The sequence below is a fragment of the Culex quinquefasciatus genome, chromosome 2 (assembly GCF_015732765.1).
Source record: "Culex quinquefasciatus strain JHB chromosome 2, VPISU_Cqui_1.0_pri_paternal, whole genome shotgun sequence".
NCBI lineage: Eukaryota > Metazoa > Arthropoda > Insecta > Diptera > Culicidae > Culex > Culex quinquefasciatus.
Window position 1 is genome coordinate 168,760,884 of NC_051862.1, and position 24,238 is coordinate 168,785,121.

The 24,238-nt window shown below is 36.2% G+C and overlaps 1 protein-coding gene across 1 annotated transcript in view; it reads right to left on the reverse strand.

Moving 5' to 3' along the window:
* Positions 1-24,238, reverse strand: part of LOC6031380 (vesicular glutamate transporter 1) — an 86,667-nt gene that overhangs the window by 9,459 nt on the left and 52,970 nt on the right. The window contains 6 exon segments of the mRNA XM_038255534.1: positions 2,415-2,479; positions 2,482-2,600; positions 2,639-2,787; positions 2,852-2,981; positions 2,983-3,617; positions 10,103-10,406. Of these exon segments, the coding sequence (XP_038111462.1) occupies positions 2,415-2,479; positions 2,482-2,600; positions 2,639-2,787; positions 2,852-2,981; positions 2,983-3,617; positions 10,103-10,406 (1,402 nt within the window).

Sequence of the window (24,238 nt, forward strand, 5' to 3'; positions counted from 1 at the left end):
ACTTTCTCATATGTGCTTTGGCAAAGTGGGCAACCAATCGTCATAGTTTAAGGAGGGGAAATTCTTTTATTAACACTCGCATCCAATTTGCTGATATTCACTATTTAAATAACTAATTTTGCAAAACTTTTGATAGAAACTTGCTTGCTCACTTCTTATTGAGCTATTTATCACTCGATTTCAATTGAAAACGCTTTTAATAAGCTTTAATTGAACGCCAAAGTTCTGACCTGCCAACATTAGAGGCACGCTGGAATTAGATGCTGTTCCCCGAGTTGTTTGGAACCCCAAATTTTTTTCTTTTTTTTTTTTCATACAACCATATTACACCCTAATGCTTCAATAAAAGCCATAGGACATCGAAATATGTGATGCTGCAGCATATCCAGCGTTTGATCGTTCTCCTAAAACAGCAAGAGTGAAAAATCTCATCTGGATGTGAAGCATTGCACAGGTTTCGTTCTGCTAGAAGTTGCAGATTTATAGCTAAGGATGGAATAGCTGAACACACTGCTAATGTTGGGAGGAATTTGTTTCATTGGTATTGCACTCCTGGTGCTTCCCCACTGGATTTGATACTTTATTGAGTTGTATATTTATATCAAGCTGATTTTCTGAGGGGGAATCCGAACCAATTCATTGTGATTATGGAGCAAGTCAAATAGTTAAAAAAAATCAAACATAACGTTTTAGCTTCATTACAGGGCTGAAGGTAAACAAAGTAAAATCCCTCAAATTGATAAAAATAATCACATCAATCAATCACCAACAATTATGATACAAATTAATTAACAACAAACAAGTAACATTATGTCATTTTATTTATTGATTCATCTCCGAAATTGTAAAAAATTCAAACTTTTATCCAGATTTCACTGCCGAGATAATGGGAGCAATGTTCGGAACGACCACGTTCAGGACTCCAGTAATTCCACTGAGAATTTCCAGGAATCCGCTTGCAGCCTCCGGGTCAGCTCCAGCCTGGATCAGGGCTTGTTGGAGCTTTGCACCGTCCAAAGTTGATGGGGCAGCGAAGGCAACGGCCAACAGGGCAGCGAGGACGAGGACGAATTTCATCTTGGAGGAGGTGGTTGCGGTGCTGATCTGAACTCAAGTTCTGACTGAAGATTTGGGAGCTGTGCAGGGGTTTTTATAGGCAGAAATTTTACAAAAATCTAAAAAAAAATCAAAATGTGAAATCGTTTACTCAAATGCCTTTGTTTGCATAAAACATCTGCATTTTACTGACGTCATTGAAAAATAAATAAATCTGCATCCATGGAATTGAAAAAAAACATTCGATTTCTCTTTTTTGTTAGTACAAATGTTAAATTTAAAATTTCAGCAGATATTTTGCTCAGATAATAAAATTTTTAAAACTTTAGTTTTGGAAACTCCATTAAAACAGATATTCTATTTGTACGCAGACGTCACAAAACGCCTTTATGTACCCTTCTGGAAAAAAACGATTTCGCTTAGTTCAGTCAATGTAACTTTTAAGTCAATGCTTTTTTTATTCCTAGTTTTAGATTCGTTGCATATTTTTTTTGAAAAATTTAAGCTCGTTACAGCCTGTTTAGTTTATTCCTAATTTTTAAATACGTTTGACATGACTTAAATACGAATAAAAGGACCTGTCAAAGCTGCTGCTAACATTTCAACTTTAAATAAAAACATTGAATTCTTTTTACAAATCCAACTCCAACTTGTGATGTTTTCCCCACATGGATCTGATAAACATTCTGCCAAACCAAGAACCGGAAGCTGCTCAGCAGTGCCGTCGCCGCTCACCTATTTGTATGTGAAAATATTTCACTCTTGTTTGCCGTCGGAAAATATGGCCCGAGTTCCGCCCCCTCCGGCACGGATTGGAGGTGGGAGTTTTCCAAAGAGAAAAGTGTAGGGTTTCCATTTCGTTGCCACCGGCGTTATCCGCTATTGTCGCAAAGAGCCCGACCCTTACAGTCTGTGATTTTCCATTTATGAACCGTTTATACCGAGACACGACGTCGGCGTATTTTTCCGAGGGGAGGAATTTCGCATTTTGAAGCATTCTCTCTCCGTCGTGATTTATTGTGGAAAATCATCAAGCGTAAAACATCATAACAAATTTAATTTATCCCTCAAAATGGAACGCTTTGGTGGGGTTGCTTGATGGGAAATAAAGAGCCGCGTCCCAGGTAGGGTCGGGTCCATTTGTCTGTGATGGAGGGGTGGGTGGGTTAGAGCGCCGTTTCCAGGCAACTGACAATTTGGCGTTTATGAGTCGTAGCTGACTTGATTTGAATTGAGGCAATTGCACGTGCGGGGTAGGGTGACCAAGTTAATCTAAGAGTGCGCAAAATTTTATTGGTTGGTGTACGAAAATCTGCATAGTTGTTTATAGTTTAATTTGAAAGTCCCATTCCACTCACCTGCCCTCTCGTGAGATGATCAATCGCGATGGGGCAAATCAGCCCGGCGATGGTTCCAATGCCATCAGGATACTGGCGTACCGGGGCGCAATATCCAGGTGGTTCACGTTGTATCCGGAGATGGCGAACCCGCTGAAGGCGACACCCAGCGTGAGGGCCGTCACGGCACCCATCTGGAAAAATGTTCTTTTTCCTAATTATGATTGCTGTGACGACCACAGGACCCTTCGAGGCCGAACCCTCCGCAGTTGAACAGCTTCCGCACGTTGGTCGTTGTCATGATGCCGGACCTTCGCAGGTAATCCGCCAGCATTCCACCGAACGGGACGATTATGGTCATCAGCAGATGTGGCAGTGCTCCTAGGATACCAGTCTGAGGTGAGGGAAGAAACAGGGATGTCAATTTCAAAGATCGTAGCACTAAGCTCCCCACATACCTCTTCAATTTTGAAATCAAACGAATGCTTAAGATATGCACTTTGGTACAGCACGAGCAGGTAGAAGTTCCACGAGCGGCAAAAGTTGGCCACAATGATGGCGTACACCGGCATCGAGGTGGCCATCGCACCACGGCGTCGTCGCGATCGTCGGCATCGGCAGCTGGACCGACTCCCCGAGGGACTTTTCGATGTATTTCAGCTCCTTCACGGTGATGGTGGGGTGTTGCCGCGGCTTCTCGAACGATAGCCACAGCCAGAAGCAGTACCACAGGCACCCCATGAGGCCGTAGAAGTAGAACGGCGCGTGCCAGCTGATCCACCCGGTCAGGATGCCGGACATGGGCATTCCTATCACGACGCCGGCGTACGACCCGCTGAAGGCCATCGTGGCCAGCCGGGAACGCTCCAGTGGTGGGGCCCAGAAGCGCCAGATACCGTGACAGGCGGGGTACGTTACACCCTGAAGGAGAAGATCAAACAAAGATTAAATCCGTGATTCTCACTAACAATCCTTCTTCTCGATACTAACCTCAACCAAACCTTGCAGAACACGCACCAGAATGACTACCGTCGGATGCAGCATCATGGCACCTGGGACCAACAGGTTCAGAAAGGACGAACATGCGATGGCTGTGCCGAAGATGCGGTTCGCTGGGTACATCGAGGCCAGGAATCCACCGGGCACTTGCGTCACCAGGTAGCCCCAGAAGAAGGACGAATCGACGGCGCTCTCCATGGCCACGGTCCAGTTGTATTTGACTTCCTGCAACGGGAAGGGATTTGGGTTAAACTTTTCCTACTCAACCAGGTAATTTCATCAATCTTTGTTAAAATGTGATTCCCTTTTCCATACGACCTTTTCTGTATTCTGTGACTAAGCAATTCCAAATTTTAATAAAATCTTTAATTTTCAAGCATAATATCAATCTTTACCCATTACCAGATCCGCTATCTCAGTCCACGCATGGCTGATTCCCGAAATATATTGGAAATGTTCATTTCACCCACCCCACAAAGGGTAAACGCGACTCAACGACGTGCTCATTCATATTCATCACCACGCAACTTCCATCCCCCAAACCCCTCTTCAACGCGAACAAGTGAACATCCATTTCCCGCCATAACACCCCATCCGGAAGCAACCGGAAGTATATCTCACTTGATCAAATCCAACCCCTCCGCTCGTCCACGTGCCCAGTTCGATTCAATGACGGAGGCTTTTATTCGCATTTCGGTTCCATTTAACACTCGAGACGGGCTTAAAAGAATATCACCTATTTTCGTCATTTGGTTCTACTTTCGAACAATAGGTCGAACATAGGTACATCGACCCATCTCAGACCGCTGGCGCCAGAACTTTTGTCATTCTCGAGTCTCTTTGGCTCTCCTTCCGGTCGGATCCCGCGCGTAAATCCGACGCCAAGGGATTCTCGTTTCTTTCCGTTCTGTCACGACAACGGCGGCGACGGCCAGTCTGGGCGAAAAAAGTTAGCGTCTTTTGTGCCCGTATTACGGCATAAATGCTTCCATTATGTTTGACTTCATAAAATTTCATACTTTTCCCCTGCTGCTGCTGCTGAAAAGGGGGGAAAACATCATCAGCTTTCGATCTTTTGTGTAGAACAGGGTGGGGGGGGCTCATTATAATCATTTTCATATATTCATTAGTCTTTTTGCTATCGACAGCACAAAATGACGGGGCAATACTTGGACGAATGACGGAGCATGGTTGTCGTTGAATGCACGTGCTGAGCAGAGATAACTGAATGATACACTGTTAAAAAGTTAAATTGGAAGCAGTTATATGGACTTTTATTATAAATCTGCTTCCTTTTATGATGAATATATTATTATTCTTTGAAAAATCTGATCAATATAAAAGTGTTCTCCAAATTCATTGTGGCGCTGCTGGTGAATAACATCAATCAAAATTATAAAATTTACAATAATATTACTATTATCTTGTCATATAAATTTCAAAAACCTTTCAGTTGTATGTAGACCAGTCATGCTAGACATACAGAAAAAAAATACAGTATTTTACAGATTTTTCGATCCCAAAAATCACAGATAAACAGATTTTTTTTTAAATTATTATACTTGAAAATTTCAGCCATTTAGTGATTGAACTATGCATTAATAAAATAAATAAATCTGATAAATCTGCTGTTAAAACTCAAAAGTTTCTTCTATGGCTACGAACTTGACAGGACTTTTTGGCACTGATATTAAAAGGTATCGATTTTCAAATCTGTTATTTTTGATTGTTAAAAGTTGACAGTTTCTCAGCGTTATTACAAAAAAAAAGCTTATTTCCTTGTTTTAGAGTTAAAAAATCATGCTTAAATTGCTGAAAAAAACATTCTTTAAAAAACATTTGTACACATTAGATAAAAGCTATTTGAAATAAGTAATTGGTATTTGAAATTATAATAAGAAATTTTGAAAAGCATTTTTTGCCTTCCTCACCTTACTAAGGAAAGGCTATAAAATCACTCGAAAAATGAACTTCTTAATTTGACCTCGTAGACCCACCTTCACGTATACCTATCGACTCAGAATCAAATTCTGAGCAAATGTCTGTGTGTGTGTGTGTGTGTGTGTGTGTGTGTGTGTGTGTGTGTGTGTGTGTGTGTGTGTGTGTGTGTGTGTGTGTGTGTGTGTGTGTGTGTGTGTGTGTAGGGATGTGGGTCTGTGCACCAAAAAATATGCACTCGATTATCTCAGCACTGGCTTAACCGATTTGGACCGATTTGGTCTCATTCGATTCGTCTTGGGGTCCCATAAGTCCCTATTGAAAATGATGAAGTTTAGTTAAGTACTTCAAAAGTTATGCTAAAAAAACGATTTTGGCGTATGTCCGGAAGATTGTTAAAAGGGTGGTTTTTGTAAGAAACCCTGTCATGCTATACATTTTCAGAAAGGTATTAAAAAGACCATTCCAATGAGCCCAAAACTTTGAAGATCTGATAACCCTATCAAAAGTTATTAGCACTTAAGTGTTATTTATACACTTTTTGGAGGCCGGATCTCAGATATTTCAATGAAAATGATGTCCGGGTCTATCATGCGACCCATCGTTAGTTAGATAATCGAAAGACCTTTCAAATGAGCCTAAAACATCAAGGATCTGACTATCCTATCAAAAGTTATTGACACTTAAGTGTTATTTATACACTTTTTGGATCTCAGATATTTCAGTAAAAATGATGTCCGGGTCCATCATGCGACCCATCGTTAGTTAGATAATCGAAAGACCTTTCAAATGAGCCTAAAACATCAAGGATCTGACAATCCTATCAAAAGTTATTGGCACTTAAGTGTTATTTATACACTTTTTAGAGGTTTGATTTCAGATATTGTGATAAAAATATTGTCTGAATCTTCCATGCGAACTATCGTTGGATAGGTTTTTTTATCAGACCTTGCCGATGAGCCAGAAATATTGATGGTCTGCGAACCATATAAAAAGAAATAAGTAATAAAGTTGATTTGTTAAACATGTTAAGGGGGAATGTTGCTATTTTTACTGAATGTATTGACTTTATAAATATGAGGAAGGCACCAACCACCTAAAGGTGGATCAAGTAACGTTTTTTATATAACGTGTTTAATTTTTTTATGAAGGCGTTATAAAAATGCTACACATAAGTTTTTATTATGTAGTATAAAATGGGAAGCAACATTTTGTTTTTATGGTGATTTTTTACACTGAAAGCTGATAAAACTTGCAAAATTTTTAAACACATATTCGAAACATCAGTTTCGATTATCCGAAGTTCGATTATGCGAAGGTTTGTATGGGACTTCGGATAATCGAACCACGAGCTAAATATTTTTTTATTCATATCCTTTTTAAATAAAAATTTAAAATTAAATAACAAGCCGTCTCAATATTTGAATATGTTTGTGCAAGTTGTTTTGCAATCATTAGTTTTCAAAATATAAGGTCAGGAACATTTTGGATTCGACCTTCAGGAACACGTTTTGATAGTTATTGTACTCGCTCTATACCACCCTTTTTTGATTTTCTAAAAAGCAATTATTTGAGCAAAAGACATTCTACAGTTTGCATTTTATAGAAAATTCTCCAAGGAATTCGATAAAAATAACCATTAAATGCCATTTTAAACATTAACATTCAGTTTAGACCAATTTCTTACATTTTTATTTGTTTTATTTTATCACCACCGTGTTACCCGGACAATTTTACATAATAATCAATGTAGACCTCAAACTAAAATGAACTATTGGCGAGATACAGCAATTTTACTGAAAAAAGTTTAATTTTCCGCTGCACTCTGTCCTATGAATTCAAATCCGAGTTTCTCATATATAAAAACCGAACTATGTGGGATTCATCCTTTTTTGTTGAAAAGTACACCATGTACTTCCGAGTGCTGCGTAAAATCAAACTTTAGCTGTATCATGCCAATAGTTCATTTTAGTCGTCAAAAAAGAGGGCGGTGCCAAAAATAGAGGATGGTCCAATCAGTTCCAAACTTGGGATTTCTGTTAAATATCAATAGATGAACGTTCCCTCCATGTTTGGTCCAAATCGGCCTTATTAAACAATAAAAATTAAATACTTCAAGTCCAAATTGCCGATTGTTAAAGTAATGGTATCACTAAATTCTTTTTAAATTAAGTTAAGTTAAGCTGTGTATGGTATGTTATAAATTTGCTAAATCGTTGCTTGTGTGCTATCTTGTGACACGTCTGCTGTAAATGGATAGGACGTGCCACAAAATAGCACACAAGTGACGAAATATCAACGAATCCCGGATGGTCCCGAAATTCCAAATAAGCAAAAAGTCCAAAAGTGGCCTGTTTGATTAAACCACGGACGAACGGACATGACACGGGGTTTCAAAAAGTGAAGCCGGTTTTCTTTTAGGGGGAGAGGGGGTTATATGCACCCCCTAAGGGAAAACTGTGTTTTCTCAACCATTACAGCATTACTGTGGCAGAATTTTGTTCGATGTTCTAAAACAACTATTATTCTTCGTCATCCATGTGAAAAAAGTTTTTAAAAAACCTCAAAATTGTTCGAAAATATTAATTTCTACAAACATTTTTGATTCATTTCAAACAACCATGCGGGGCAATATGCACCGCAACAATGGGGCAAAATGCACTACAACAACGGGGCAAAATGCACCACAACATGGGGCAAAATGCACCGGGTAAAAGCAGTTTTCACTAGTCACCACTAGATGACACCGCTGTTTTTACAAAGGAGCTTCACAGCGGTTCATTTTGCCCCGACCACGCTTTTTGCAGAAAATTTAATTAAAAATACATTTTTTGGTGTTTTTGGACTCATCTATCTACAGAATAGTGAAGATTATGGCAAAAACTATAAACCTCAATACTTACAATAACAATAAATGCTTTTTATATTGCCCAAAAATCATAATGAAAGTTCAACGAAACTTAAATGAAAACACAACATTTTAAAGTTTTGCAAATAACTTAAGCTGTTTTTAAACTACGATGCTCAAATTTTTCCAGCATGGTTTAGCAATGTTAAGCTTCCAATTTCTATGAGTTTTTCCCCGGAAAATTCTTCCAAATACCGAGAAAAGCAGGGGGTGCATTTTGCCCCAGGGGTGCATATTACCCCCTCTCCTCCTACTTCTTCTTGGCGCAAACCTGCGCAATAGCGTGGTTCACGTTTCTATGAAAAAGACAAAAGTTGTTATTTTGTCTTGCATCAACCGGAATTTCGTTCTTTTATGTCCCCAGAAGCACTCCTGAAAATTTGAGCCCATTTGGTAAGGTCTAGGAGCTCCAGTTTTAATTTGAAATTTATATGGGATTTTGATTTATTTTCCATGGGAAACTATCTTTTTTTACATTGTATTAGGATTTTTTTATAAATCGATGAAATGACTTGATTCTTATAGTAGGAGATAGGTTTTGAACTGGGGAACAACTTTGTAGAACATACCAACATGCTAGGAAGTGACCCTTTAAAGATACAGATACTTTTAGATGGTGGCTTTTGAAGGGGCCAGCCACCATCTAAAAGTATCTGTATCTTTAAAGGTCACTTCCTAGCATGTTGGTATGTTCTAAGTTGTTCCCAGTCAAACCTATCACTATAAGAATCAAATCATTTCATCGATTTATAAAAATCTAAGATAGTTTCCATGGAAAATAAAAATAAATAATTTCAAATTAAAACTGGAGCTCTAGACCTTAACTCAAATCAGGAGTGCTTCTGGGACATAAGAACGAATTGGTGTCTGAAGACATAACAACTTTGTCTTTTCATAAAACGTGAACACGCTACTGCGCAAGCGAGAGCGTTTGTGTCAAAATCATCGCGCCACGTGGTTTCAAACGTATACAAAGCCAGCTGATGCTGCAAATTCATGGGCACGTTTTGAAATGGTCGCATGAATTTATAATGAAAATACAATTTCTATCAATTTTTCGGCAATGTTAGTGTCAAAGATGAATTACCTAGAATCATAAAGACAAACTTAATGCCAAAAAACAGTTTCTAATGCCATACAAATGATGAATATTTTAACTAATTATTTCATAAGACATTTTGAGAAATCATGCTTAATCGCTCGATGATACTTCGACAACTTGAATGTACACGGTGTTAGTGAAAGTTTACTTCAGAAATTTGATGAAAATTTGTTCCTGGTGTCATGCCTGTTCGTCCGTGATTAAACATACAGAAATAAACGTTATTCAATGTGAATAGTTTACAATCAATTGTACAAGATTCTCAAATGGAAATTAAAATTTTCTGCTATTTTTTTTACTCTTTGATTTTTTTGGAGAATTTTTGAGGAGGTGGAGGCAAAGTTAAAAAAAATATTTTAACATGAACTTGTGTTAGTTACTTAACAATACTTTAAATATAGTTTTGCTAAACTTGAAATATTCTTATTATTTTAACACATCAAACTTAAATACGATCTGTTTATGACAAGTTTTGATAATTTCATTATGAGATTCCATTTCTCCATTAGTTCATTACATTTGATCCAAAAATACTCTATTCCACAGAAATCTCTAATTATCATTTGTGACATCAATAAAAGCAGTGATAAAATCTGATTGTTGAACCTGCTAACGCTAAAATTCCATTTGATGTCCCTTTTTGCGTGTCGCTCCGGCAAACCCGTTCACCGCCATAACCAATATCCCTAGACACGTGTCACCAAGTCACGTTTCCCCCCCTCTGAGGTCAGCCAAAAAGGTCACACATGACCCCGTACTCACCCCGTTCTCAAACTGCAGCTTGGCCATGCCCATGTTGCAGCGCATGCCGAACGAAATGATGAACCCCAGACAGGTCATCAGGGCTATCGTGAAGCGCGTCGTCTTGATGCAGGGACATTCCGCCCGGACGTATTTGTCCACGTGGCGCAACGGTGGCCGTTCGATTTCCTCGAAGGACATGGGCGATTCGGGCAAGCCGCCCCCACCGCCGTCATCGTCATAACCGCCTCCACCTCCACCTCCGGTGTTGCCATCCATCTCGTCGTAGCCGCGCTTCGGCATCTCGAACTTTTCGAAGCCCATGCTGGAAGAAAGGAATGGAAAAGGGATTTGGAATTAGTAAGTTCTATTTTCTCTATAAAGCAATCAATAATTTAAAATATTTATAAATATTAAAAGCATGAAAACATTATCGAGTTCTTTTTGTTACTAACTTCTTACTTCTTACTTCTTACTTCTTACTTCTTACTTCTTACTTCTTACTTCCTACTTCTTACTTCTTACTTCTTACTTCTTACTTCTTACTTCTTACTTCTTACTTCTTACTTCTTACTTCTTACTTCTTACTTCTTACTTCTTACTTCTTACTTCTTACTTCTTACTTACTTCTTCTTCTTACTTCTTACTTCTTACTTCTTACTTCTTACTTCTTACTTCTTACTTCTTACTTCTTACTTCTTACTTCTTACTTCTTACTTCTTATTTCTTACTTCTTACTTCTTACTTCTTACTTCTTACTTCTTACTTCTTACTTCTTACTTCTTACTTCTAAACAAAACCAAATCCTTGAAAATTCGCTTTGCGGTTCCTTCTGCAATTGACGCATTTGACGCTCGACTGTTTTGTCGAGATAAGCCCCAGCGTAATCAATCAAACTTTGGTCTTAGTCGGAGTCATTAAGGATTAATGCACGTTCTATTTGTTCTCTATCTTGACCCCAATCCAAGCAAATGGAAGGCAAAGATTATGGCCAAAACTATTTGTACGAACAAACACGAGTGAGATTTGATCTTTCCACGACGAACATTCGGAAATGTCCTAACGGAAGAACTTTTGTATTTCAGTCAAGTTATTGTGGCCATTATCAAACATGGTAGTCTGAATCTCAAGATTGAGGAGAAAAACTTCTCCGGAAAGCTGATATTGGCAAACAGTATTATCGAAAACCCCCCGAAAAAAGTAACATAATTATGTTTGCAGACAATAACCGCGACCGACCGAGGGAAGTCTCCTCATCATCTTCATCATCGGATCCGACGGAGGATTTATCGCTTTTCCCGGCGATGAGTTATTGGCTTTGTGGAGGAAAAATCGTTTCGAGAGGAGGGTGGGAATAAGATATGACGCATCGAAAGACGAGCGGGCGACACTTTTTGAAACGGGAGGGGTGAAACGGAACTTGCTCTAGGATTTAGCCTTGAATCTCGCCTCGAGAAGTGGTGAAACATCAAGAAGTGCATTAGAGTAAGTTTTAGTAGGTACAGAGCTCAGGAGTCAACCCCCGAATCTCGTTGTTTAGGTTGATGTTTTCGGTGTTGTTTGGGAAATATTTATCGGGTGACATTTATCAATTCAATTATATTTTTGTTGTGCTCGTTCGCTTGGCAGAGATTGTTATTTTTTACGACGGGCTTTAACGGGAACTGGAAGTTTTAGTGCTAGGGGATTTATCAATTGAGGGAAGTTGCTGGTACAAATTGGAGTCATATTGCTGTGTTACAATGGAAAATAAATAATTGAATAAATTATATTACATTTTTTTTCAGTTATCATATATATTTTCAACTCTTGGAGAAAAGACAGAAATTGATGCCCACCAAAAAATCATAAACAAAAATACCGTAAAACGGGGTGACTTTGATAGGTTTGCGATTTTTCCGCAAAATGAAGAGTACAATTAAAATACGTAAGGAATGGTTCAGAAACATACTGACCGTGGTAGAGAAGTGTTCAAAGTACCTCATGAAGAACTTTTTATAAATTTTTGAAAAGTTTATAAAGTTAGTTAACTATAGTTAAGAAAATGTGGATGAAAGTCATTATTTTAAACTTCTCAAAGTGTCATGATTTTCTCAATGAACATGATTTTTAATAGGAAAACGGAATGCATTTTCGGATTCTTTGGACAATTTTCCACTAGGAGAAGGTTAAATATGTTTGTAAATAATAAATAATATGTGCTTTTGAAACACAATTAAAAAAAAATCTCCAAATTAAAGGCAAATTCAGTTGAACAAATTTCATGTAAAATGTGAAAACTTGTGATTCGTGCTTCGAATTCAGTTTAAAATGCAATATAAATCGATAATTTTATAAACAAAACTATTTTTAACAAATTTCAGGCAAAATTCCGACTTTTTAACAATTTTACCAAAAATTTATATGTATTTTGTTAAAAAGCTTATAAACTTAGTTAACTTAATATAAACATTGATTTTTTCTTACTATATCAGCTACTTCAGTGATGGTACATTTAACGTACAAATAAAGTTTGAACATCTTAAATATGATTTTAACAAGAAAAACTATGACTATCAAAGTCACCCCGGAATTAAAACCAAGAATTTTTAACGTAACTATTTTTCTAAACACAATTGAAAAAACTTTTTTTCCAAAATAGTGCATGGACTTTGTGTGGCCTACCCCAGTACATGTTTTAAAAATAATAATCTTGAGAAAAACCTTACCTGTTGTAAAATATTCTAAAAACAAATTGAAATCCTATCAAAGTCACCCCGGTTTACGGTATTTAATAATCATAAAAATATATATTGAAATTTTAAATTTTTCATAATTTTTTGAAAATAAATACACTACCTATTAAGAAATCGCTAGAACACTAGAAATGGAGAAATGGAGCACTTGGATCAACAAGACACATATTTTCCTCATTCAATAATTTTTAAAGTTTGTAGTCTTACCCTTTTCTCTGAGAAACAGAGTGCAAAAATCCGTTTCATGCTAGCAGTAGTTCAAATAGTACTAAAATGTAATCGACGTCGTCGTGCTATCTTGTCGACCCCGCCATTTTGACGTTCCGAGAAAAACGCGTTTTAATGTTTGACCTTGAATAAACAAAAACGAGAGCACGCAATGTAAACAATAACAAACACGTTTTGTTTGGCTGACCATTCTGTGCATTGTCTCGAAGTTTGGTTGAAGTTGGTTGCTGTAGTCTTACTTGTACGTGCGTCAAACGCATCCTGACCTGAAATCCCTTTGGCCTTTTGTCGCACTTACATCAATTTTCAGGGAGTGCAAGACAGCACGACAAGATTGAAACTGCTTTTATAAGAAAAATGACAAAAATTTTCGAAGCTTTTTTGGTTTTCATTGAATATTTTAGGATTGAAATCGAATTTTGTGGATCTGTGAAGATCAAGAGATGTGGCATTGTGAGATGCACGGAATGGCGTTCTAAATTCAATTTGGCCCAAAATGCACGTACGACAAGTTAGCACGACGGCGACGAAATGTAGTTGAGGAAAATTAAAATGCTTTACAATTTTTTTTCGACCCGGGCAGACGGTAATAACAAAATTAATAATATTTCAATAACAAATCCTGTTAAAATAACAAAGAGTGTTATTATTTTATCCTGAAGTTCAACTTCAAGAAGAAAAAATAATAACAGTTTCTGATGAAATAACAAAATTTGGTATTGAAGTGATATTATATTGAAAATGTTTAATAACACGCTAATAAGAGGAAATGTTATACTCTCCTAATAACAAAATTTGTTATTCGTTCGGTATACTGACTTAGAAAAAAAATGCCATAAATCGCACAAATGGAAAAGTTTCTAAGTGTCCATAACACAATCTGTTATTATTTTTCTTTTGTTAAATATGTTTAGATCTTTGGGATAATTTTGTCTATTGTCGTTTCGTTTTGGCCATGAAATGGGGTCCTTATGCTAAAATTATTCTAAAAAGTTGAAATTTTGGAAGCTGATTTTTTAAATTATTTGATATACCCCTATGGGACTTTGCTAAAATTGGCTAGAACTATGGGATAATTTTGACCAATTTCGTCGGGGTCATTATTTTGGCTATGAAATGGGGTCCTTATGCTAAAATTATTCTAAAAAGTTGAAATTTTGAAAGTTGATTTTTTTTTAATATTTGATATACCCCCTAAGAGACTTTGCTAAAATTGGCTAGAACTATGGGATAATTTTGACCAATTTCGTCGGGGTCATTATTTTGGCCATGAAATGAAATGGGTCCTTAAGCTAAAATTATTCTGAAAAGTTGAAATTATGAAAGTTGATTTTTTTAATTATTTGATATACCCCCTAAAGGACTTTGTTTAAAATGGTTAGAACTATGGGATAATTTTGACCAATTTCGTTGGGGTCATTATTTTGGCCATGAAATGGGGTCCTTAAGCTAAAATTATTCTGAAAAGTTGAAATTATGAAAGTTGATTTTTTTAATTATTTGATATACCCCCTAAAGGACTTTGTTTAAAATGGTTAGAACTATGGGATAATTTTGACCAATTTCGTCAGGGTCATTTTTTTGGCCATGAAATGGGGTCCTTAAGCTTAAACTATTCTAAAAAGTTGAAATTTCGAAAGCTGGTTTTTTTTATTATTTGATATACCTCCTAAGGGATTTTACTAAAATTGGCTAGAACTATGAAATAATTTTGACCAATTTCATCGGGGTCATTTATTTCACCATGAAATGGGGTTTCAAGCTTAAAGTAATCCGATAAAATTAACTTTTGAGAGTTAATTTTTTTTTTAAATTTTGTTATATTCCCTAACGGAATTGACGTTGACGTTGAAGTTCGAGCTGGAGTGAGACCTCGGAGACTGCATCGGATTCAGCAAATTTTCAGCAACTTTTACTTGGAGTCGGAATCTGTGAAGTCGGGTATTTTTGGAGAGCTGAAGTCGTCGTTGGCGTCATATCCTGCATCCAGAGTCGGAGTTGTCTTCAAAGTATGGATTCAAAGTCGCTTGGAGGTACCCGACTCTGCAGCCCTAGCACAGAGGAGTTATTGCAACTGCAGGTTTATTTGCAAATTACAAATAAACCAAAACAATAACTTTTTTTGTTATGGAGACATACCAGTTCAATAACATTTTTTGTTATTATGCTTCTCCACTTCTCCGCACAAAATAACAAATCTTGTTATTCCTTCATGATTCCTTCTGTGTTATTGGTTTGTTATTGCAATAACAACATAATAACAGTTTAAGTTATTCTTCGAACAAATCTTTGTTATTGATTTTTGTTATTTTAACAACTAATCCGATCATCCCAATAACATATTTCGATCTTCTCACAATATCAAAAACTGACCTTCCCAAGTTATTTCCGTCTGCTCGGGGAACTCCAATGTAAATAAAACGAAAAAATAAGTTTACTGTACGATATTTTCCAAAAAATAATATTTTTAAAATGTTTTGTGGTTTCCGGTATCACTGAGATAAAAGATTTGAAAAAAATGCCTCCTGAAAATTGTATGTATGTGAAAACATCACAAAATGTATTGTCCTGAACTGAATATTGTCCTTAAAGAAGTCTACATAGTTCAATTTCCAATGATATTAAAAACGAAAAAGTTTTTCTCTCAATTTGTTTGCCAAACATAGAGGGATATTGGAAAAAATATTTGAAACAACATTAGACATTTTTTAGTTCAGATCCAGCAAATTAGAAAACATAACATTTTGTTTCGTATCAGATCAAATTAACTGCAAACTTTTCACGAAAACTTAGACACACAAAAATTTAAATTTGCAAAAATGGCAATTGTTTTGAAAATCATAACTCCTTGAATTTTTCACCGATTTAGCTCTCTTGGACGGAAATGAAAGGTTATTAGCTGGACTTTTAAGGAAAAATAGTTTGAGGATCATCAATTTTTTGGAAAGGTCGTATGAAATTTCAAAATGTCGGCATGACCAATGAGCCTAGGTTTGATAATATGTTTAATGGAATCCCAATAGAATTTTCTATACTCAACAAGAAGATTTGTTCATTGCCAGATTTCCAGCTAGGGCCGCACTAATGTCCAAATAAATAATATCTGTCGAAATATTTGGCCAAGCAGAGTGTCATTTTGCGATGTCGCAGATAAACTCCCTGGCTGATTTTGGAATCCTGCAGCTCTTCCTGGTCCATCGAAAAAAACATCGTTAATTCTAGCAAAGTTGATCCAACAAACAGAGAAGATTTTCACAAAACCAGGTTTTCAAACGGAATCAAACAATAAAGACAGCTTCTGGATGGATATAACCGCATCGACTCCATAAACAACTTCCATTCATAACCTTAAAAAATGACTATCTCGCCTTCAACTTTCTTAAGATTTCTTGACTTCAACTCCAGGTTCTCAAAAGCCACACATTTTTCATTCTTGCAAAAAAAAAAACAATTTTTATTGATCGATAACAATACTCTCTACTTTTGGCGAACAGTAAATTGGTTCCACTTTGACAGTTCAAAATTGAGGCCGTTTTGCGAACCACTATTCAGCACCCAGGTAAACACCAGACATCCATCCAACATTCGTAATCATTCGAAAGTGTATTCGTAAGTTTTACAAAAAGGAAGAAAGTTTGAAAATTAAGCCATTTTTTTCTTTTTCAGCAAAATTAATCATTTGCTCAAAACACGTTTAAGAACGCCGAGCTCAATCTAATCCATTCCGGTCGACAAATTATCAATTACAATGCTCATTGTCTTGGCTCAAGTGTTCGCTCATTTTCATTCAAAGCAAGATTCGACTGACGACCGTTCCTTGGATGCTTCCACCATCAGAGCAGCAGTTAACATATTTGGTGACTTCCTGGAGGAAGAGGGGGAAAACTACCGTCATCATAAACGGAACGATTCATCTTCACGGCAGGAGGAGACCCCATCATCGCGGGATCTGGGTTGGATCATAAGAATCATGACGTTTTTCATGGAAATTTCCCTTTCATGCACGTGGTTTCTCAATTTTGTACTGAAGTCACGATGCCACAGATATGTGGATCTGGCAATTTTTGTTTTCATTTGGCATTAAAAGTTTCAAAATATGTATGTTTTCAACTATGACTTATAACATTTCCATAAAACAAATTTGAGAATAACATCCATTTATCTGTGTTGAACTTCTATCAAAGAAAGTGTGAATCTAACCACCAAGTCTGACACGAGAGGATGTTTTGCAACACAGACACTCACTAACCGGGATGGATCCAATAACGGTTGTTCAGAACAAGAGGGACACCGAAATGGGGCCAAGTCCTTTTTCGCCGAGCTTCTTCTTCGTAAAGGGAAAACACCGCCAAGAAATGGAAATGTGAAGTAATTTGTGTGCAAGGAAATGACATTAAGTGGGCTTTTTCATTTAATTTCATTTTTCTATTTACTTTCCGCTGGCGCGATGCTTTACCCCTAACCGAACCCAAACCGAGAATGCTGAAGAGCGTGGTGCAATTTTGCTGATGGGATGATTCTTTTTTCGATGTCTGTTTCTTCGAGAAATGGAATGTTTAAATGCTAGCGAGCAAAAGCGAAACGTGGGGGAAAATTGTGAAGAATTTAGAAAGCTAGTTTACTTACTGCCGCATTGTTGAAAGTGTGTTACGCTACTCTAGTAGGGATTTTAATTACAGGCACTTTAGTGTTTACACTTGAGGACAACTACTACTTGTGTCAGTGTGTGTGTGTGTGTTTGCTACAAACTACAGGGATGTTCTACTGTTGGGCGGTTATCTGAAAGAAAAGGTTTTTAATGTGACAATGTAATATTGTGGGAATTTTCTAGCATAATTTTAATATAAATTTGGTTAAAATGCGAATTTAAAGCAAAATTAGCGTTAATAAGCCACAGGAAAATATAAATTATGTCAAAAATCAACAACAAAGATAAGTTCATGTTCTTAAATTTATGTAAATTAAAAATACTTTTACAATCATCATTAAATATAAGATTTTTTTATTTACACAATTGCGAAAAGTTTGGTTTTGGAAGGTTAAACAATTTTCAAAGTTTATTATTACTTTTGATATCTCATTTTACCTGAATAAAAGTGGAATATGTGTAATTACACTTAAACACTAACTAAATCCACCTATGTGGTTGGAATCTCCCTCACTTTTTTCCAACTATTGGTGATTCGATGTGTTTGGACACAAATTTCATCTAGTTTATCTTAAAATCCGTCATAAAAAAGTACACAATAAGTGGTCATAACTCGAGACAGGGTTGCCAGATTTTCAATGTTTAGGACTCGTTGGAAAGGTCTTGCGATGACCTAACCAACTATGTATAACACGACGATATTTGAATCGATTTCCGGTCACTTATCCATCATCAGGATATATACTAAAAACATTTTTATACATAACTTTTGAACTACATATTGAAACTTTATACGAATCAAAAGGTACGTATGGGAGCTTAAACCAAGTCGAATGCAACTAGTTTGACCACAATCGGTTCAGCCAGTGCTGAGAATACTCAGTGAGTATTTTGACACACACACATTTGTTCAGTTTTCGTTTCTTAGTCGATAGGTATACATAAAGGTGGGTCTACGATCTTCTGTGAAAAGTTCATTTTTAGAGCAAGAGCGTTAGTTCAGTGAGGAAGACAAAAGATTTAAATAAACAAAATTTTAGGGATCATGACCCGATGAAACATCATCTTGATTTTTTGACTGTAAGCGTATTCGATAAATCAAAACTTGCGTTAAAAATGTTGAAAACATTATTATGGCAAAAAAAACTGTTTAAACCCAATCTAGTCCGATATTGAAAAGTTTTAACCCTCCTCAATCCAACCCCGCCTCTAGACGAACTTCTAGAACTAAAGTTGCTCAAAGTAACTTCCTGAAAAATGAACACGGGAAAAATAAAAATAAATTTGGGCAGTAGAGGGTCAGTAAGTTCTCCTTCATAAATTGTTAAAAATGAGAAAAAGAACATTTCCCCACACATAAAAAGAAAACAGTGAGACTAAGTTGTATAAATTAATTTCAACAGAATCTGATGAGAATGCCACATGACCCCCTTCCTGGGACATTTTTTATTCAAAACAATTATTTTTGTAAGGAGCGTGAACAAGTGCGAAACCCACCTTCCCTCACTAAAGTGTCCACGTGGTTCATGGATGTTCCTTATGTGAAATCACACAAATCACACCGATCAAAACTTTACTTTATTTACTATGTTGTTTTAAAACGGAACATCCTACAAAAACTAAAATTTCAATCCCTGGAAACTAATCAATTTTTGAATAAATGTAGGGCGTCCAATTTTCCCGAGTTTTGAATTTCCCGAAACAAGAAAATATTTTGAAATCCCGGAATTTCCGGGATCCCGGGAAATTTTTGAAATAGTCATAGAATTTTTGTTTTCATTATAATTGTTAAATATGTTTTTATACACTTCAATTTAACCAAGGACGAGAGTTTTTAAATAGATTTAAACAAAATAAAAATTCTTTTTTTTTGTTCCTTGTTTTGCTTTGGATTTTAAATGAACTATAATATTAAATATCGGTGTCATTCATATTTAAAAAGTCTTTAAAAAATATATTTCTTTTATATATTTTTATATGACATGACTTAAGCTTGATTTTTTTCATAATGTAAAAAAACAAAAGGCGACAACAAATAAAATAATACCATTCAAAGTAAAATTTTAGAAAAGTTTAGAATTTCATGTTTTACATAAAACAAATTTTCAAAATTATCTTTAAGTAACTACCGCCAACTGAGGAAAATCGGGATTACAGTCTGAATAGATACAGGAGATTTTAGAGCAATAAATTTGGAAATCGGTGTACTAATTGGTTTGTTCTGTTCCTGTTTTAACCGAAGTCATTCAAAACATTATGCAAAAAATGTAGCTTAAATAGTTGTCTTAATTAGTTACATTTGTTTTGATTAGCTGCAAAATAATGCTGCTGTTTGCTGAAAAATTATTTGAAATGATTTTTTTTTTTCAAATTTAGAATCATTTAACAGTATACAAAACAAAATATATAATATTTAAAGCGCTAGGTATTTAGTTGATCAGTATACTAAAATTTTAACAATTTTCCCTAATAAGCCAAATTAATGCTGATTGTGCCGTATACAAATTTTAATGCCTTGTATTCAACTGTTCATCTACTTCTACAACCAAATCTGAATTTCCAGACCAAAATTTGTTTTTTTTTTTTTAATTTCGGGAATTCCCAAGACAAATTATGAAAAAAATCCAGGTATTCGGGAATTCCCAGTTTTGGAAAAATCCCGGGAATTTTGTCCATGGAATTCCCGGGATGGATGCACTACACAAATGTTATCCAACGAGGTTCACTGAGTCACATCAGCATTTATTTTGAAAAGTGTTGCTATTCGATTCTGTTATTTTTGGTACAGAAAAGTAGGCTATTTCGTCGTTCAAGAATGACAGGAAAAGTAAGTAGTTTCACGACGGAATTGCAAGAATGAAATTTAAAGTCTAGTTAAACGTAATTCTAGCACCGAGACGAGATTTGCCTAATCACGCCTTCTATCGGATGGGGAAGTAAAACGTCGGTTCATTTGCGTAAAAGAGGTTTTGGGTGACTCACCATACATAACCTTAGGACGCCTAAAAATGAACAGAAACTTGCAACAGAGACCACAAAATGCCCGGGGGTCGTTAAAGTGGATTATTTTGCTTTTTTTTACATAATTTCAACATCTTTACAATTGCAAAGCTTGATCAACTCCAAAATACCTCCCGTGGAGCTCGATAACAATTATTTATGGTGTCCATCTGGTGACACCTAACCTTCTGGACGGTAACACCCCCACTGCAGGAACCCAGCTGTGCTCCTCAGCACCACGTGGGTACGCCACCGTTCAGAATGCTAATGAAAAAGGTGTTCAGCAACACGTACTCGTACTCCAGCAGACCAAACCATGGAAACCGGCGCATAAATATCAATTTGGCCCACTAGTGGACACGTGTCGTACCGCGTGGCCGCACCTCAAGAGTGGAGTAGATTTCTCTCCTCCTCATAGTCCATTAGACGCGACTCCTCCCGGAAGCCGCTGGCTTTTCGAGTACAAAATTAATGAAATCGTTTTCAAGCGTTTTTAATTTAAATTTGTCAGCACTTCAAAAGATTGGATCTCTTGTATACAACGCAACAGAGTTTGCCGCTTTGGGGGGACTAGACGCAACATAATCTCCTTGGTGTTCTTCCCTTCCTCCCCCTTAAAGAACCAAGGTTACCTTACAAACCGACTTTTCCAAGGATTTTCCCTTTCTAGAAAGATTGTGCACGAGAAAGGGACACGTCGATGATACGATCGAGGTTTTTATTGAAATCTAATTCCCGTAAATATCATTTACAACTCTTCGGAGAATTATCTTTTAATTCAGCGGATTCCGTTTACTGATGATGATGATGATGCTGGGGGATTTGTTGGGAATTGGGAATGCAAAGCGATTTACAACTCCGGGACGAGCCACAACAAACAGAGCAAGATGATTGCGTTTTGCGAAACTCGAGTCTGGCGACAACACGACAAGGGAATTAGGGCCACCGCTTTTCACCAATCAATGTGGACGGGGTTGTCCGTTATGCGAGGCATTTGGGATTTTGAGTTGGAGCCAATAAATAGGCTGGGTTAGGATTGAGCTTGAGAATGTAATCCGTTGTTTTGTAGAGTTTGACACGAACTCGATGTTATGTAGGTAAAGAGAAGGTGGGTAAACCTTAAATGAGGCAAAGCATGGGAATCAATACAAAACAAAGTCATTCATGAATTTGAACATTTTAGCTTGAAGAAGAAAGATGATTTGAAAAAACACCCATTCAAAACTCACGAAAAAAGGCTAAAGCTATGCACGCTTGGAACTTCATAAAATGTTGTTGATATTAAATCACGTGGGTATTTCATGGAGAATTTAAACGGATGTACTACAAAAAGAATAACTTGGAACATAAGGTCGACAAAAAGCCGAATGCCCAAATGTCGAATAAACAAAAGGTTGAAAGTGCACAAAAGGTCGAATGGATAAATTGACGAAAGGACAAAGGTCGAAAATGCAAAATATAAAACAAGATTCTTTAAAGTTGGTTCGATTTTTTATCAAAAATACAAGGGGGTGTCAACTGGGTACACTTTTGAACTCGACCTCCACCGATTTAGACCTAACTTGGAGGGAACGTCCATGTATCGATAGTTAACGGAAATCCCAAGTTTCTTGCCGATTGGACCATCCCTTTTTCTTTGGAATTACCCTCTTTTTCAACGATTCTCTAAAAAACTTTTATTTTTTTACACGTAATTTTCCAACTGTTAGATAAAATGGCATTCTTCTGGTTGCATTTTATAGGGAAGGAATTCATTAAAAATAAAATATCAATGGATATAAACGTGATTTTCATCCATTCCTACTAAAAGGGCACTAAAGCGCTGTCACCCGATTATTGTTTTGATAGATGTTTATGGGCCCTTTTGTGTAGTTAGAAATAATGAGGAATCAAGCGGAAATGTTGATAATTAGTGAATTTTTGTGATCGAATGGTGTAGATAAGGTATGTGAAACATTAAAAAATCTTCAAAAGTGTACTGAACATTAGCCGCGGGACCGTATTAAATATTGTATTTCGACGAAGTTTTTTTTCTGCAGAAATCCTTGGTGAAACGTAAATCAAACATTGTCTTGAAGTGAATTAGTGTTAAGAATGTATGAAAAGTTCACTTTATAACATAGACATTTCCTTAACTACGAAAAACTAACGAAAAAAGAAAGGGCACAATTGAACTTTTTGTCTAGTTTGGAGTGAACATTATTATGTGCCCTTTTGTGTTTGTGATTTTTTCAATAGGAGATTGTTTGCTATCAATCAGAATCTAGGAGGGCATGTAGAGAGTGTACTAATGAATGGAATAGTGGAATTATCTCGAATGTTTACGTTTTGGTTTTGTGCCCGAATGAAATGTTTGGCTCGAAATCCGGTTTCTTTCTGTGTGTTTTTAACTTGTGCTTGAAAAACCTCCTACTATCTAAATGTAAACAAAGTGGGATCATTCGATAATCACGTTACGCATTCTCTCTTGTCAACACACAGATAAGGGAGCGTTCTTTTATTACGTAATGCAGTTCAAGGGGAAAATTTTGTATGGAAATATTTTTATGAGGGGGGAGGGGGTCGAGAAATCATTTTTTTATGTTACGCAATGAAAAAACGCTCCCTTAGACCAATATAAATATCATTTCGACTGATTGTCTTTCTCTTTTCCTTAATATTTTTGACAAAAATATCAAAGCCAAAATACTAAATTATTACAAATTTTAATTTAAAAATTTAAGAAATTTGTAAAACTATGCTTAAATATTGAATTTTGAGATTGTACAGGATGGAACGGAGTTAAAACTTCAGAAAGTTTTTTTTTTTTCATTTCATTTTGTCATATTTTTGACATATTTTTTTATGGTAATTTTGTCTTGTTGAGATAATTTTTTTTTTAATAACATTTAACACCAAGTGATAAAGAATGTTCATATTTATTTTCTATAATTTGAGTTTCTTAAAAAAAGTACTCAGTTTTGGCCGCCAATGTGAAAAAACGAACAGCTAATATGCGGTGACCCAAGTAATGCTTTTAAACAGCATTTTTTTAAAAATCATGTACCCAATAAATAGTTATGTTGGATTTGAGCGAGCAGTTTTCTCTCAAAAGTCTAACGAAATAAATTGTTTGAATAGTTTAATTTAGTCGTTTGGATGGAAATAGGACCGTATAAAAAATCACATAAAGTATTAACAAATCCATTTTTTTTTGGCTATTGCAATATTCTAGAAAAAAAAAGAAACTGAGAATGCGGAAATTCTTCTAGCCCAAAATTTTCAAATCGAAAACCAAAGAAAAATCGCTTATTTTAAAATTACTCACTCATAACAGTAATACAATTTCTCACAGAAACTAACTAAAAAGAAGTCTAAAAACAAAACTGACAAACATCAGCGCAAACAACAAAAGTGGCATCCTTACGCATTTCCGTTATCTTTTCGCAAACACTGTGGAAAAACAATCCTCTTCGAATCTTCCTTCCCTGGGCCAGGGAAGCGAAAAAAAAACTCCAAAGGTCACGCTCCCTCCCACCCCTCCAACAGAGCGTCGATCCAACCTTT